The sequence below is a fragment of the Cololabis saira genome, chromosome 18, assembly GCF_033807715.1.
Source record: "Cololabis saira isolate AMF1-May2022 chromosome 18, fColSai1.1, whole genome shotgun sequence".
NCBI lineage: Eukaryota > Metazoa > Chordata > Actinopteri > Beloniformes > Belonidae > Cololabis > Cololabis saira.
The window spans coordinates 24,857,750-24,874,789 of record NC_084604.1 but is presented as its reverse complement, the minus strand read 5'-3'; the positions used below and the strand labels follow the sequence as shown (position 1 = coordinate 24,874,789).

General features: G+C 40.8%; 2 protein-coding genes across 2 annotated transcripts; one reads left to right on the top strand and one right to left on the bottom strand.

Annotated features, from left to right (window-relative positions):
* Positions 1 to 783: 783 nt before the first annotated feature.
* On the top strand, positions 784 to 13,989 carry parp1 (poly (ADP-ribose) polymerase 1). The gene is made up of 23 exons (XM_061747114.1): positions 784 to 1,012; positions 3,375 to 3,540; positions 4,627 to 4,742; positions 4,840 to 5,054; positions 6,862 to 6,952; positions 7,224 to 7,340; positions 7,492 to 7,668; positions 7,966 to 8,125; positions 8,707 to 8,847; positions 8,938 to 9,177; positions 9,285 to 9,350; positions 9,434 to 9,566; positions 9,672 to 9,867; positions 9,949 to 10,077; positions 10,476 to 10,559; positions 10,892 to 11,014; positions 11,108 to 11,236; positions 11,321 to 11,419; positions 11,504 to 11,656; positions 11,769 to 11,896; positions 11,998 to 12,059; positions 12,370 to 12,484; positions 13,347 to 13,989. Exons 1-23 carry the CDS (start codon positions 890 to 892, stop codon positions 13,426 to 13,428), a joined length of 3,045 nt encoding a protein of 1,014 aa, XP_061603098.1. The 5' UTR covers positions 784 to 889; the 3' UTR covers positions 13,429 to 13,989.
* Positions 5,084 to 6,076, bottom strand: LOC133418665 (adenosine receptor A1-like). Its single transcript, XM_061707484.1, has one exon. It carries the CDS (start codon positions 6,074 to 6,076, stop codon positions 5,084 to 5,086), a length of 993 nt encoding a protein of 330 aa, XP_061563468.1.
* Positions 13,990 to 17,040: the final 3,051 nt, after the last annotated feature.

Sequence of the window (17,040 nt, the reverse complement as noted above, 5' to 3'; positions counted from 1 at the left end):
TTCACTGGAGTAATTATTTTTCAGACGACTTTTTACTTTTACCCCTTACATTTTCATGCAATTATCTGTACTTTTTACTCCTTATATTTCAAAAACAGCCTCGTTACTCTATTTCATTTCGGCCTTTAAAAAAAAACTATCCAGTTAAATTGCGCCATCCGGATAGAGTGAACTTGGTTGTGGTTGTGGCACAGATGTTCTTGTCCAGTTTTGTTCTTACATCCGTTGCCCTCAGATTCCTGCAACTAAACTTGGATGTACATTCCAATAAAGGTTAGGATAAATGATAACATGCCTCTGAAGTTTGACTTTTTGCACCATTACAATACTTATAGGCAACTAGTCATCATATCTCCTGTTCTCTGAAACACATGTTAATGCTCAATAGTACACATATATGGTTCTTTAATATATTTGCATTATACTAAGATGCATTCATTTTCAATGGCTTTTGTCCTTAATGGCTTTTTTTCCCCTTACATTACTTTTACTTTCATACTTTAAGTAGTTTTGAAACCAGTACTTTTATACTTTTACTTGAGTAAAAAAACTTGAGTTGATACTTCAACTTCTACAGGAGTATTTTTAAACTCTAGTATCTATACTTCTACCTGAGTAATGAATGTGAATACTTTTGACACCTCTGTAAGAGACACTGATTTGTCAATTGTAGGAATTTATAAAGTTGGCCCTTGGACTCAACCCGGATTTCTCGGTTCTCGGAAACAGCGTCGGAGTGAGACCTCTCTCCCCCAACAACCTGTCTGCGGTTCCGTGCAGCACGCGGGCTTCCCTGGCTTCTCTGTGATTGTTGTGGCTGCTCGTCACCGGGAATAAAAGTTTCCCCCCGCAGTCGTTTCCTTTTGTTTGCTTCTAATACAAAACAACTATGGCAGAGTCGCAGGAGGACAAGCTGTACAAGGCGGAATACGCCAAAAGTGGCCGCGCTTCTTGCAAGAAATGCAAAGACAACATCCCCAAAGATTCTCTCCGGATGGCCATCATGGTGCAGGTGAGGCGGCGCGGCTGCAGCTGCAGCTCCTGCACACACCAAACCCTCCAAACCAGCCTACAAATGGGGTTAGAAATCGTGTGTCTTGTTGTGCTTTGAAGGGAAACGAGATTGTGGCTCCAGGATGGGAGCGTGTCGGCTAAAAACGCCTTCACTTGTCCTAAGTTATGCCGCGTTCCATTTGTCCTCGGAAGTGGGGATTTCCCAGTTCCCAGTCGGAATTTTCAACTGGAACGCCCCTCGAAGTGGGATTTCCCACTGGGAAAGTGGGAGAGTCTTCACCACCCCCGAGTTCACATTCCAAGATGGCTGCCCCGGTTGTAAACAGTAGAAGAGAGCTCTGTAAAAATTCGTAGCACTACTTTCTAGTTTTGGTCACACTAAATCAGTCGTATACAAGTATTGTTCGGCATATATATGCTGCTATAGTGTAATTTACATTTTTCATGTGGTATATGCGAAATACAATCTTGTTTTCCTACTTTGTAACTGGAACGCTGATAACTCGGCTGTGACGTCATTCCCAGTTCCCAGTTCCGACTTCCGAGGTAAATGGAACGGAGCATTAGGCCCTGGTTAGCATTTAAATGGCTGACATTGTGCACAAAGAGCCTTTCTCTTGCAGACTCGTCTCAGTCGTGCATCCTGCTGCTTATGAACGGGATTGTGTCTGGTAGCGTGTAATAAATATATGCAAATAAATAGGTTCTTAAAGTCTGCAAAATAACTGGATGTATCAGATGAAGCATCAGCTTCAGGAGACATGATCTCAGCAGCAGCTCCATCACTGCATCGCAGGACAGACTGCTGCACCACATGGAGGAATAATTACCTAAGAGCTCGAAATCTGCTTATCAGGCTGTACAAAGTGAACCTTCTTACTCATGGCCTGTGGAGCAGCTCCAGGCAAGAAATCACTGGACTATTCACTGCAAATGCAAGTCCCACTGAGTCATTCCCTCCAACAGTATTATCACTTAAGTGATTATGACCAGTTTATAAATGATGCTTGTCAAAGTTTTCATCCGACATCTGGTGTTACACATCCTGTTGATGTCAAATAATGTCATTATTTCAGTAAAAGAGGCTTTGTGGGTTGATACAGGTTTCCTCTTTCTGCAGGATTTGGTCATATTGTTAGAACCGATGTCAGTACAAGTTATGCAGTCATTTACAATTCATGTGAAATTAATTTATTTTCAACTCAGGCAATCTAATCTGAATGCCTCCAGTGTACTTCAAAATCAAACACGGTAAATATTGCTATTCAACACAATGCAAGATGTAACCGCAGAATTTTAAGAACTTCAAGGACATTTTAAAAATCAGTGTATGTGGAGTGTAAATATAATCTGAATTTAGCATATTCAATATTTACAGTAAAACAGATTTTATTGATTGTAAAAGAAAAACAAGGGTCAGCACAGATACAACTTTGGTGGCGACTCAAAGTGCAAATTTGCACCTTTCTGGTACAGCCGCTGCTGCAGGGGGTGAGCCCACTGGAAGGTGTGGTTTGTTCTGGTTGGGCCCGGCTGGGCATCGTGGGTAAAGTCCTCCAGGACCACTTTGTTTTGGGAGACTCTAGCAGGGGAAATTGGCCTGGACAACATAGCTCCTCGTATCATTCACACGCATAAAACAAGACCCAGGACACACTGGAGTGAAAAGGATCGATTCGCCCCAGTGGATCTCTGCATCCTTAAATACAAATACGCAGGTATAGATGGTGGATGGATGAAAAATCTTTCATCATTATGCAGAAAAATACATTGGGCCTTTAAGATTAGGCAAATTAAAACGACCACTGCAAGAACATGCTGACGAAAATGCTCTGAGAGAGTAATTTTGCAATAAAAACATTATAAAACAGTCCTTGAAAATCTAATTGTAGTCTAATAAGTGTTTTTTTTTAACATCTGTCTTTTTTTTTTTTTCAAAGTAAATGCTTAATCTGGATTAGATAACGTTACGACAAAAGCATGTCTCATTTGAAGACACAACCCTGCAAAGAGGTGGAGAGACAGAATATTTTACACATGATATGATGTAAAGAAAAGATTATGCCAGAACTGGAAACCTTTCTGTACACAAAGCACTCGATCAACTTGTTGTTCAGCTGTATAAATTAGGTATAAGCCAAGGGTAATGTACTGGCAGAAATGCAAAAATAATACTAATAATTGTGTTATTTAGAATCAATTTCATGAAAATAAACATTATCTCCTTGTCACATCAGAATAAGTTTGTATTTAAAGACTTTTACGCTGCTGCCACTGCCACTGCCACTTCCTCTTTGACGTCAGTTTTAATGCCTCGTTATTAACATTAATATACACTTGGTGTGTTGTTTTTGCTCCAGTCTCCCATGTTCGATGGGAAAGTCCCGCACTGGCACCACTTCTCCTGCTTCTGGCAGCGAGCGGCAGCTCAATCCTCCGCTGACATCGCCGGCTTCTCTGATCTCCGCTGGGAAGACCAGGAAAAAGTCAAAAAGGCCATCGAAGGCGGCGGAGCTTCAGGAGGAGGTGCATGCACATTTTAATTGGTTTGACCGTCTGCTCATGTAAACAACACGTTAATTAACTTCATGTCAAGCTACAGGTTCCTTCATTATTGTAAGCAAATAAACTTAAGCAAAGCAATCTAAACCTGTCAATAAAGACCATGATAGTAAGTAGAGGACACACCACAACATTGCATTGTCAAGTTTGATAGTTTACTCTTATTGTGTTGTCCTAATGAGTTTTCTATTTTCCACATTCCTTTACTATTATTATCCTCACATTTTACATTACACAGCTGGTGTACAATTGGTTTACAATTATTGTCAGGGAGAAAGAAAAACATCAGCATGTCAAAACATAGCTGTTGCCCTATAGTTGCGTAATGTTGAAAGAAACAAAACCTGCGTATATTTATATTTTTTAAGGTAAAACGAACAAACAGAACTAACTAAAGACAAACACACACACACACACACAAAAAAAAAGGGGGAACAATGATGAATCAAAACAAGATGTATGGGCTTGTAACAGCGACTGAATTCAGTTGCAGGGAGACCAAACTACAATATTATAAGGGTTTGGATATACACACATAAAATGATGTACGTATAAAACGCATGAAACCTGGCAGTCTTTCAAACCAACAGAGAAATGACCGAGAAAGTAAGTGAGTGGAGACAAGTAATTTAGTTTCTAGATAATTGTGACTTTTGTATATAGGAGACCCATTTTGACCATGACCGTGTGAATTTATCCATTTGTAGCCGAAGTGAGAAAGTAATCCTTTCCATTTTATATATTTCATTAACAATATCAGTCCATTCCTCCATTGTGGGAGAGTCAGGATGCAGCCAGTGACGTGTGATGGTTTTCTTGCCAGCAGAAATCAGAGCACCAAATAGATATTTGTTGAGATGCCCTGTGAGAAAATTAGTTTCTCCCAGAATAAAAGTTTTGAAATGATATGGTATTTTCATATGAAACATGTTTTCTAATATTTTGTGCATCTCTAACCAAAAATGTACACACATTTATTATTTTCATATCATTCCTTGATTGAGTTCAATTGTTTGATTTAAGTATGAATGTCGGTTCTCCATCTTGCAGGAAAAGGCGACCAGAAGAGCGCAGCTAAAGGAGAAAAGACACTGAATGACTTCGCAGTGGAATACGCCAAGTCCAACCGCAGCACATGCAAAGGCTGTGAGCAGAAAATAGAAAAGGTCTGCAGCCACCAGTGCAGGAAAACTCCAACTTCAATTTGTAACAGTAACTAAACATCCCTCCGATCTGTGACACTCCCACCCCTCCCTCCTTTAGGATCAAATTCGTGTGTCCAAAAAAACGGTGGACCCAGAGAAACCCCAGCTGGGGTTGATCGACCGCTGGTACCACACGGCGTGTTTCGTGAGTCGCAGGGAGGAACTGGTGTTCAAACCGGACTACAGCGCTGCTCAGCTCAAAGGATTCAACGCACTGCGGGCGGAAGACAAGGAGGAGCTGAAGAAGAGGCTCCCTGCTGTAAAGTCTGAAGGGTGAGACGGCAAAGATGATATTGATTTGTTCATGACCGAACTGCTCGGGGATCCCCGGCTCTGTCGGGTCCTGTTCTTGTTTCTTCGTTGGTGTTGTTCTCATTTGACGCCTCTCCGTCTCCAGTCGTCCTGCAGCACAAAAAGATTTCCTTAAATGCGTCACGGAAAGCTTTCATGGTGTATGCATACAGGAACGGGTTGACCGCGGAGTTTGCGTGCGACAGGATGATGGCGGCGAGCAGGAGCTCCAGCGGCACAGGGCAGTGGGGACACAGCAGCAGGAAGCAGTTGATTACGTGAAGCGGGATCCAGCAGACGGTGAAGAGAAAAAGAACCAGGAAGAGAGATGTGGCCATCTTCATCTCCCTGCGCATCCTCTCCGCAGCCCTGCTCTGTTGCTCGCCTCGGCCACGTTGCTCGGAGGCGATTCGCCGCACTTGGCGCTTGACCGTGGCAAAGATCTGGGCGTAGATGAGGAACATGATGAGCAAGGGCATCAGCAGGCAAGCAAAGAAGTTGAAATAGACCATGTAGGTCATGTCCACCACAAAGACGAAGAAACAGTAGCCCGACTCGGGAGGAGCCTTGTGCCAGCCCATCAGAGGCACGAGGCCGATGAGGAAGGCCAGCACCCACGTGGCCAGGATCACCAGCGCGGCGTTGCGAGGCGTCATCAGGACGTGGTAGCGGAAGGGCATGAAGATGGCGACGTAGCGCTCCACGGCCACGGCCAGCAGGCTGAAGATGGAGCTCTGAGTGAACATGATCAAAACACTGAGCATGAGCAGACACAGGTACAGGCTGTCACGCGGCACACCCATGTCAGTCAGGATGGCGCAGGGAATGGCGACGGTGCCCACGCAGACGTCTGCCACGGCCAGCGACACCAGGAAGTAGTTGGTGACGGTCCGTAATTTGCGGTTGAACCCCACGGCGACGCAGACCAGTAAATTGCCTAGAGTGGAAGAAAAGGCGATGACGAGCTCAGCCACCATGTAAGGCACGTTAGGGGAGATCTCCATACCGGCAGGTGCAGGTGATGGAGAAAAAAAGCTGGCATTGGAGACGGGAGCGGTGAAGTTCAGGGTACGCTCTAACGGGGCAAGAACGCTGCTGGTTGGTTTAAAAGCCTGCAGAGATGCAACAGTGGTCTTCATCGTTGTCCTACGGAGAGAAGAAGAATTCAAGCAAAGCTGGATTACTCTGGAAGTCGGTGAAATGAACTCCAGGAGTGAAACTACTCACCTGCCTGCTCTATGGGTCTGTTAATTAATATGTTATTTAGGAGGTAAAGAACATCATCTCTGTTGTCTAAAGGGCAGCCATCCTTCCACGAAAGACCTCACTCTTTGAAACAATCTGAAGGATGCTTCTTTATACACACCCCCTCATCCTTTGAGCTGTTGTCTGATCAGGGAGGTTTATTCCCCCTCAACTCTGTAATTGATCAGTCTGAGGACTCCTGGACGGTCATTAGATGTGTATGAGGGGTCTCGTGGGGCTGGGAAGGGGGGGGGGTTTCTTTCCAGCTCCTACACTTGGGTGTCATGGCCGACACCTGGGATTGTGCAGGCATGTTCCAGCTTGCGTTTGCGTGTGTCCATTAGCAGATGGAGCCCCAATGAATTTAATTAATGAACAAAGGTGTGAGATCCTGTCCAGTCCTGTTTGTTTCATTCGTCCCAGCTGTCGTCTCCCGTCCCATTGCGTCTCATTTAGGCAGTAAATGTGGATGTTTTCTTACCTCAGTGTTTGTCCTCGTTCAACTGTGCGGCAAGTTTACAACTAAAAGTGTTTGTTTTTATAGAAAGCGCAAATGTGACGAGTTGGATGGAGTGTCAAAGAAACAGAAGAAGGAAGAAGAGGATGAGAAGAAAAAGCTTGAGGAGCAGATGAAGGTACGGTTTACTCCCTTTTGTTTTCCCATCTTTGTACAGATGTGATGAGGGATTGTGTGCATGTGTAGGCTATATTTATTTATAGTTTTTAATCAGTTATTTGTTTTATTTTATGTTGTGTGTGAATGTTTTATATACTATAGTATTTACCTATTAAGTTTTTTAGCACTGACTGATGGCACTTTTAATTGTGTTGTTATATAACAATGACTAATAAAGATCTAATCTAATCTGATGGATTTCACTTTTTGCCTGTGTTTTGTAACTGCAGAGTCAAAGCCAGCTGATTTGGGGAATCAAGGATAAGCTGAGGAAATATTGTTCAACCAACGACATGAAGGAGCTTCTGATTGCAAATGGGCAGGAAGTTCCTTCGGGAGAGTCCAATGTAAGAAAACATTGCATGATTTTTCCGAGACTACCTCATTTTTGTGAATAAGAAGGGAATTATGTTACTAAAGAGAATGTATGTAAGCCTTCATCCAAACACCTGTGTAATGTCTTTCTGGAGGACTGACGTGTATGTTGTTGGTGGTCAGGTGGTGGACAGCCTGGCTGACGGCATGGCTTTTGGTGCTCTGGAGGCCTGCAAGGAGTGCAAGGGCCAGCTGGTGTTTAAGGGAGATGCATACTACTGTACGGGGGACATTTCAGCCTGGACAAAGTGTGTGTTCAAAACTCCAACACCTGCACGTAAAGACTGGGTCATCCCTCAGGTAGGTCACCTATTTTCAACAGAAAGTCATTATTCTAAATGTACCATGAGACCAATGTTCAAGGTTAAGAGCTGATACAGTAACACTTGTATTGTTGTCAATACCAGTTTCATTATCCTAATCTAATAAAAGTAGGCATCTACAGATTTGGAGCATCAACACCCCCTGTTTTATCATTAGTGTGATTATAGTGTAGAATCTGTTTTAAAAAGGTGCTGATAAGCTTGGAGGCGTGTGTTTTTGATGTGTTTATATACAGTTTGGAAGCAAGTTTCAATACATCGCGTGTTGTTTCAGGAATTCCATGAAGTCCCATTTCTAAAAAAATTCAAGTTCAAGCGGCAGGACAGGCTTTTCCCCAAGGAAGCCCCGCAAACGCCTCCAGCCGTCAAAGCCGAACCCCTGGCGAGTGCGTCGAGCGCCCCGACCGAGCGGCTGCCAGAGGGAGCGCCTTCAGGTGAGGGAGGCCTGCAGCTCTACTTTGATGTTCTGAAGATGCGCCTGGATTTGATGTTCTCTCTTGAAGCTGAGATCATTTGATTCATTCTTGTATTCGCGTGTATACAGGACTGTCTCAGAAAATTAGAATATTGTGATAAAGTTCCTTATTTTCTGTAATGCAATTTAAAAAAAAAAAAAAAAAAAAAATTCATACATTCTGGATTCATTACAAATCAAGTAAAATATTGCAAGCCTTTTATTATTTTAATATTGCTGATCATGGCTTACAGTTTAAGATTAAGATTCCTAGAATATTCAAATTTTGAGATAGGATATTTGAGTTTTCTTAAGCTGTAAGCCATGATCAGCAATATTAAAATAATAAAAGGCTTGCAATATTTCAGTTGACTTGTAATGAATCCAGAATGTATGACATTTTAGTTTTTGTAATTGCATTACAGAAAATCACACAATATTCAAATTTTCTGAGACAGTCCTGTATATGCAATTAAAATGCGTTTTTGATACATTTGTGATTGGAATGCGAACAGTGCACGAAGACAAAGGTATTTACTGCTGTGTGTTTTTGTCTTTTAGACAAACCTCTCACTGGCATGAAACTCGTGGCTGTTGGAAAGCTGAGCAAGAACAAAGATGATCTGAAGGCCATCGTGGAGGAGCTGGGTGGGAAGATGACTGGCTCCGCCAGTAAGGCCTCTCTGTGCCTCAGCACTAAGAGTGAGGAACAGCTCAGTACAACCAGAATGAGGTGGCAGTAATTCATTCATATTCCATTATTCACCATTTTTTTTGATTACTTGTGTGCAGAGGAGGTGGAGAAGATGAGTAAAAAAATGGAGGAAGCCCGGGACGCCGGGGTGCGTGTTGTCTCTGAGGATTTCCTCACAGACATCAAGTCGTCAGGGAAAGCTCTTCAGGAGTTGGTCTCTCTGCACGCTATCTCACCTTGGGGGGCGGAGGTTAAAGTGGAAGCTCCGGCTCCGTCTGTGGCCTCCAAGTCTGGAGCGACGCCGGCTAAGAGCACCGGGAGGGTCAAAGAGGAGGAAGGTAAAAAAAAAAAAAAAAAAAATCTTGGTAATGCAGTTATCAGCTATGAAAGTGCTCACCTGTAAGTGGATTAAAATCAGATGCTGACTGAATCCAAATCATTACAGGTAGTAGCAAAACCAAGAAAATGAAACTCACTGTGAAAGGTGGAGCTGCTGTGGACCCAGACTCAGGTAGCCACCATTTACCTGAAACTGGCAGGTGAGATGTCTCCCTTGTTTTTCCTTGATGTGATGGATGCACGTGATTCTTGCAGGCCTGGAGGACAGTGCCCATGTCCTGGAGCAGAGTGGGAAGATGTACAGCGCGACACTGGGTCTGGTGGATATCGTCAGAGGAACAAACTCCTACTATAAACTGCAGCTGCTGGAGGATGATGTGCAGAAACGGTAAACTTCCTTCTGCTGTTGTCCAGTTTTCTGGATGTTTGTTTAATATTACACTCCAGGGACTGAAATCTTACAAGTATTCATAGACGTGTCATGTACTTGTAGGTACTGGGTGTTCAGGTCCTGGGGCAGAGTGGGAACCACCATCGGAGGAAACAAGTTGGACAAATCCCACGACAAGAACTCGGCGCTGGATAATTTCCTGACTGTCTACAAGGAGAAAACTGGAAATGAATGGGGCTCTTCCAACTTCACCAAATATCCCAATAAGTTTTACCCACTGGAGATCGACTATGGACAGGTGCATGCACGTTCAACCATCAAATGTACACATTTTGTGAATAGCAAAGGTTAAATAGTTGCTGGCATGCTTTCCTTGCAGGACGAGGAGGCCGTGAAGAAGCTGACCGCCAGCGCCGGCACCAAGTCCAAGCTGGGCAAACCTGTGCAGGAACTGATCAAGATGATCTTTGACGTAGAGAGCATGAAGAAGGCCATGGTGGAGTTTGAGGTGATTCCTGCTTTAATGATTTTCTTTCAACTATTTCCATCACTCCCATCATTTGTTTTCACAAGAATTGTTTTGTGCGGAAAAGTGTTTCTTGTGTCATTAATCTGAAGATGTGAAGTGCTTTTGCAGAACCTCCTTTAAAAAATGAGATTCACCGAAAGCAAACAAGAATATGTGACTCGGTAGATGATGAAGTTTTTCAGAAAGTGCTGACACGCAGTCAAAAATTGACTCTACCTAATTTATCACTCCAGGACAGCCTTCGTTAACAAATCTTCAGAAATATTATATAACTTTTATCTGGATTTCTGCATGAGTTTTGATTGTTGAAGGGTGTGTTTTTTTTTTTTTTTTTTTTTCAAAACAGGCATTGAGCTTATTTTCTTTATCTTTTTCAGATTGACCTCCAGAAGATGCCTCTTGGGAAACTGAGTAAAAGACAAATCCAGAGTGCCTACGCCCTCCTCACCGAAGTACAGCAGGTTGGCTTTCAGAGCTTTGTCGGTATTCATGTCGCAGTTTGGATTCTCCTCGTAAAAGTTTGTGGTATCATGAAACCGACATCTTGAAAGTTTTCTAAACACAGTGTAGACTCTCCAACGTGGAGGAGTTTGTGGCTTCAGAGCTTCTCTGTAAGATAAGATAGCACCAGTTTAATTCCAGCGTCATGCTCCTTGTTACATGTGTGTTGGAAAATGTAAAAGCAGATTCTCTTTTAATAGGTCAGTACTAGTCTATTGTGTCCGAGCAGCTGGATGAGATATATCCTCAGATGTTTAAAATTACTTTATTGATATTATGTATTTAATTTTAGGCTGTTTCGGACTCCTTGGCCGAGGCACAGATTCTGGATCTCTCCAACCGCTTCTACACCCTGATACCCCACGACTTCGGCATGAAAAAACCCCCACTACTCAACAACCTGGATTACATTCAAGTAAGCCCTCCCCAAACACACACACGCTTTATTTTTAATTGAGCATTCCACCGATAAGCTCAATGCTGAATTTCAAATGCTTCATGTATACAGGCCAAAGTCCAGATGTTGGACAACCTGTTGGACATTGAAGTGGCGTACAGTTTGCTGAGAGGTGGAGCCCAGGACGATGACCATGATCCCATCGACATCAACTATGAGAAACTCAAAACTAAGATTCACGTGAGACACCAGTCCCTCAAACTAACGGTGAAACTGATGTGTTTTCGTCTGGAACTCGTATGTGATGTGTTTGATGTTTCGTAGGTTGTTGACAAGAACACACAGGAGGCTGAGGTCATTACGCAATACGTGAAAAACACCCACGCTGCTACACACAACACGTACACATTGGAAGTGCAAGAAGTAAGTCGTCATTTTGAAACCCGCTATGACTTCATTTAATCCTGCTTACTTTGAATAGCTCTTAAACCTTTTTCAATCTTTTAGATCTTCAAAATCTCTCGAGATGGAGAGCGCCAGCGGTACCGTCCCTTCGAGGAGCTACACAATCGACAGTTATTGTGGCACGGCTCCCGAGCCACCAACTACGCTGGTATTTTGTCTCAGGGTCTCCGTATTGCACCTCCAGAGGCTCCTGTGGTGAGTTTTGTTTGCAAGCAGGCTGAATTTAAACTCAAGGGAAAGCTGAACAGGGAAGTCGTCTTCTTAATTTTTTTTCTTCCCTCTTTCCTTTTTTTCTTTCCTTCTCTAGACTGGGTACATGTTTGGCAAAGGTGTGTATTTTGCTGACATGGTGTCCAAGAGTGCAAACTACTGTCACACCTCCCAGTCGGACCCCGTAGGCCTCTTACTGCTCGCAGAGGTCGCTTTAGGAAATATGTGAGTGGTGGCCTGAGTTATCCAAAATAATTATCAACCTTAAAATATTGTTGTGATTGTGTTTCTTGAATGTATGTAATGATTGTGAATTATAAATGCAGGCATGAGCTGAAGAAGGCCTCTCACGTTACAAAATTACCCAAAGGAAAGCACAGTGTTAAAGGTGAGAAAAGTTTATGGTATCGGAAGAATTTACAGTAATTATTTAATTAAAAGTTATAATGGATGTTGTTGTCAACTGTTCTTCAAAAGTTTGTTATTGGAGATGCTATTCCTTCTGTGGTAACTTGTGTTTTATTAGGAGTTTTCTAAACGGTCAACTTTCACTGAAGACTGATTCTGTAAATGTAAATACATTGATCTTGATCCATAAGAAATAGGACTTGATTGATCCATTTGCGTATTAATTAGCGATATTTTGAGTGTTTCTCTCATTTACACTTTCTCTGATCCCATTTTTCCTCTCTCTCCAGGTTTGGGTAGGACCGCTCCTGATCCGAACGCTACCGCCAATCTTGAGGGAGTGCAAGTGCCTCTGGGAAAAGGAGTCAACACTAACATCGATGACACGAGTCTGCTGTACAACGAGTATCCTTCAGTGCTTTCTCTCTTTTTGATTGTGATGATCATTTTGATCACATTTTTCCTGCTTGGGCGTATGATTAACTCTTCATATTCGGATTCTTATTTTAAAATGACACATGGGGACATTTAGCAAACCATACTGTATCTGGTTGTAAGAAAATGATCAATTTACTGTCTTACTGATAATCATGTGTATTATGTTCTAGATAGTGTCAAGGAATCCTCAGATCTGCTAATTGCAAACGAGCCTAAAGACTAAAGTTTGGCTTTTATACATCAAATCAACATATAGGACCATCAGTAGATAAAGGCTTCCATGTTGCATCTTCTCACCTTTACAGCTCAATTAGGCATTTTTATTGTGTGTCGGGTTAAGACGGTTCACAGTTTGGATTATTTTGTACAATATATGTTTTTATTAAGTATTTTAGCTTCATGCCTGAAAAACATCTCAAAATTAATGTAACATTTATGGATAAAGCACATTCATTACACTCAACAACCAGCTGGAGTGATCTTTCTCACAAACACCAATTCAACATGTTCAACATCTCAGGAAAGGAACAAAAAGCTGATGCTGTTCAATAGAGTAGATAAGTAGTGAAAAATCAAGAGATGCGCATCCACGGACTCTCCTGATTGTTCCTGTCAGTCGATTGTCAGTTTGCAACACTGGGGACTGGTTTTAGCTGAAGACAAGACAGAAATTCTGTGGTACTTTTCTGTAATTTATAATGTAATTTAACCAGATCTCTTTCTACGGTGCCTACAGTTCGGTCAGTGTGACAAACGGTCCCAAAGCTTGAATCACTTGTTTTTCCTGTTCATATTTTCTGTCTTTCTTCCTTAACCACTGCTCCTCCAGGTACATTGTGTACGATGTAGCTCAGATAAACATGAAATACCTCTTGAAGATCAAGTTTAACTACCAGACATCTCTCTGGTAAAAGAGCCTACCCCTTCCTAGAAAAAGCGAACCTCCGGTAGAGACCTTTGGAGACCACCGTCGCTGGAGGGCCGGGCTTCATCGTCTACAACACAAGATGTGAACAGAAGCGATATTATACTGTACTGTGGTCAATTTAAGTCTTTTGTCACTTTACTGCTTTTTCATCAAGTTAATTAGCTGACCGCTGCTGTGAGAAATACTTTACTTAGATTAAACATACCTGCCCAAACGACTAGAAGCTGACGGTAGTTGAAAAACCGTAACAAGTCTGCAGATTTATACATAACAGTGTTCATACATGGATTCTTTAGTTAATTAGCCACTAAAATGCACGTTTTTTTTGTAAACTGATGGCAATGCACATATTGTATGTGGTTTGACATGTATATTTGTTTTGTCATGTCTCAAGCTCTTTTTCTCTGCTAAAAGGGGCAGGGCAGTATGCTCCTCGTGAAGTATTCCTTAAAACCACAACGGACATGCTATGCTGATATCTTTTTTTTTTTCTTACCTTTTTTCCTCCTTTCCTCAAGTACAATAAAAAAATGTTTTTGAAACATCTGTGTGCAATATTATTTTCTTGGTCTGCACATTAGATGTAATTAAAAAATAGTTGTGCAAATCAGCTTTTAAAAACTTGCTCTTTTTTTTTGTTAAAGCCTTAAAAAACTTCTTCCATATTGACTAATGCAGTACTTAAGTTCCAGTGTACCATCTAGATTCTGTTTTCTTGAGATACATCTTTTATTTGATGAATGTATTAACCTTTAATTACCTGGGGGAGTTCAAGAGAGCCTTTGCCAAGACGGGCAGTAGTTAGTTGCAAAACCCATTTTTATGTATACATTAAATCTGTACATAACCACCAAAAAGCACCTTTAATTTCATCAATACAGCAAGTATTAAGGTTAAAAATTACCAGTTATTTCCCATCTAACTAAACACAATAATCAGTCATAGCTACAACTCATTACTCTGGCACTTTAGAGACAACTTGTACATTTTTTCCTTTAATATTATTTGCTCTTTTGTATTGCACCAATCACCACAACAAAATCCTTGTGTGTGTTAAACTAATTGGCAATAAAATTATTTCTGATTCTGGTTCAAGTGGATGCATAGTTTTCATTAAAAATGATATAGGCTAGCTGTTAAATTAAATATTAGTAAATGTGTTATAAAAGAGAAATTACATGTAACAAATGACTTCACTGCAAATATAAATGTACCTAAAGACAATCATTTTGCAGTATTTATAAACTAAACTACGCGTCCCGTATTGAGCTGAAAAGGGACGCACTTTGTAATGTAGGCTATTAACGTGAGAGTCAAAAAATGCCAATGGAAAATGGCATTGAGCTGTTGAGTTCAAAGGTTATTTTTTTTCTGTTTTACTACAACTTCAGCCTACAGTCACGGCCTTTGAGGCACAAATATGTTTACAAGTTTTCTGTTTGCACTTTTGTTATTGCACAAAAAATGGGCACAGAACGGATGTTCTGCTTTCTTTCTATCGTTTTATATTAATTTATACAATTTTAAGTTAAGCAGGACAGGTTTCGAGATACTTATTTTATTCAGTTCATTTTGTTATTTTGTATTAAAGTGAATTGCTGGATAATAATTTGTTTTCCATGTGTTCATGGCATTCAAAAATATGCATCTAATTCAATTCAGGTTCGAGTCAAATAGTTAAAAAATCGTTTCACTTGTAGTGGCCACTCACTAGCAGGACACTGTTTAGTTTCAGTAGGTTAGAATTCACAAGAATCCAGCCGTTATTAATGATGACGATGACTTTTCAGTTGGTGTTCCAGGAAAGGTGAAGGCAATCGATGAGGTGTCCCTTATTTATTTATTTATTTATTTATTTTCACAATATGTTTAATGTCATTTTTTAGGTTTTCAGACATACAACATTTACACATACATTACATAGACACACATACACTTAGCTTGCACCATGTTCAATTGAAATATAAATAATATATTGAATTAACCAATCAGGGAGGAAAAATAAAATAAATTAAATAAATAAATGAAACAGAAATTTAAAAAAAATCCACAATATTTACAAGTTATTTTCAGGCAAATCTTGCACTTTCATCTGTCATAATATTCATATATGGTTCTGAGTTCAGCAAAGTCCTTTTGGTTTTCCTAATGTACGTTAGTCTTTCCAGTCCAATACAGCCAGAAAGCTCCCTTATCCACATTCTCAATGTAGGAGCATCCATACTAATCCAACATAGTGCAACAGCTCTCCTGGCCTGAACAAGTCCAAAGTCCAGAAGTATTGCTTTGTCGTTTGTAGGAAGTTCTTTGGGTATATTCCAAGCACACACAGTTTGGCATTTAGGGGGACTTTAGCATTAAATATCTCTGACAAACAATGTATAACATCCTTCCAGAAGTTTTGGATCTTCACACATTCCCACAAGCAGTGAAATAATGTTCCTGAGGGGTCCCTTATTTATTTATTATTTTTCAGGGAGTTGACAACCCCTACACACAAAGGACAATAGACGTGCTCCTGTACGGAATCTAGTTTTAGATATCAAACACGTTTCCAGTCATTGCTGGTGGAATTGACTTTGAAAAAGCTGCATTCATATGGAGTAAGCTTCATATTTTGACGGCTAAATGACACCGCGGTTGAATTGGTTTGATATTGGATATTATGAATTCAACACCCATAAAACTTGGGATACATACCACTGATTTTGGTCAAACCACTTGTGATGTGTTCATGGTCATCTAGACTATATATCACAAAACAGTAATTATTAAAAAATCATATATATGGGCTGATTTAAAAATCATATATATGGGCTGATTTAATGTGGTTTAATGAATTCAACACCCATAAAACTTGTGATACCACTGATTTTGGTCATATTGCTTGTGATGTGTTCATGGTCATCTAGACTATATATCACAAGAGAGTAATTATTATAAAATCATATTATGGGCTGATTTAATGAGGTTTAATGAAAACAATCGGTGTTATGTATCACAAGTTTTATGGGTGTTGAATTCATTAAACCTCATTAAATCAGCTGATTTTTAAATCAGACCATATATATGCCCATATATATGATTTTATAATAATTACTGTTTTGTGATATATATAGTCTAGATGACCATGAACACATCACAAGTGGTTTGACCAAAATCAGTGGTAGCCTATGTATCACAAGTTTTATGGGTGTTGAATTAATATCCAATATCCAATATCAAACCAATAACCGCGGTCTAAATGACTTGCAGCGGGTCTTGGAGCGGCGTAAGGCGAAGTTTTATGTAGATTTTAATTCTCAAATCCCCCTCCAGACACACTCCCGACCCACAATGCAAGAATCTAACCGTTATTAATGATGACGATGACGTTTCAGTTGGTGTTCTGTTACCGTGGTTACGGGTTGTTGTAACGAGAGGCCGAAATAAACACAAGTTTTACTTCGTCCACAAAAAGGCGTTCTTCAGCTCTTTTGTTCCCAAAACTCCTACACACTCACAAAAAAGGGTCTAAAAAAATTCACCACGCCAGGAAAGGTGAAGGCAATCGATGAGGTGTCCCTTATTTATTTATTTTTCAGGGAGTTGACAA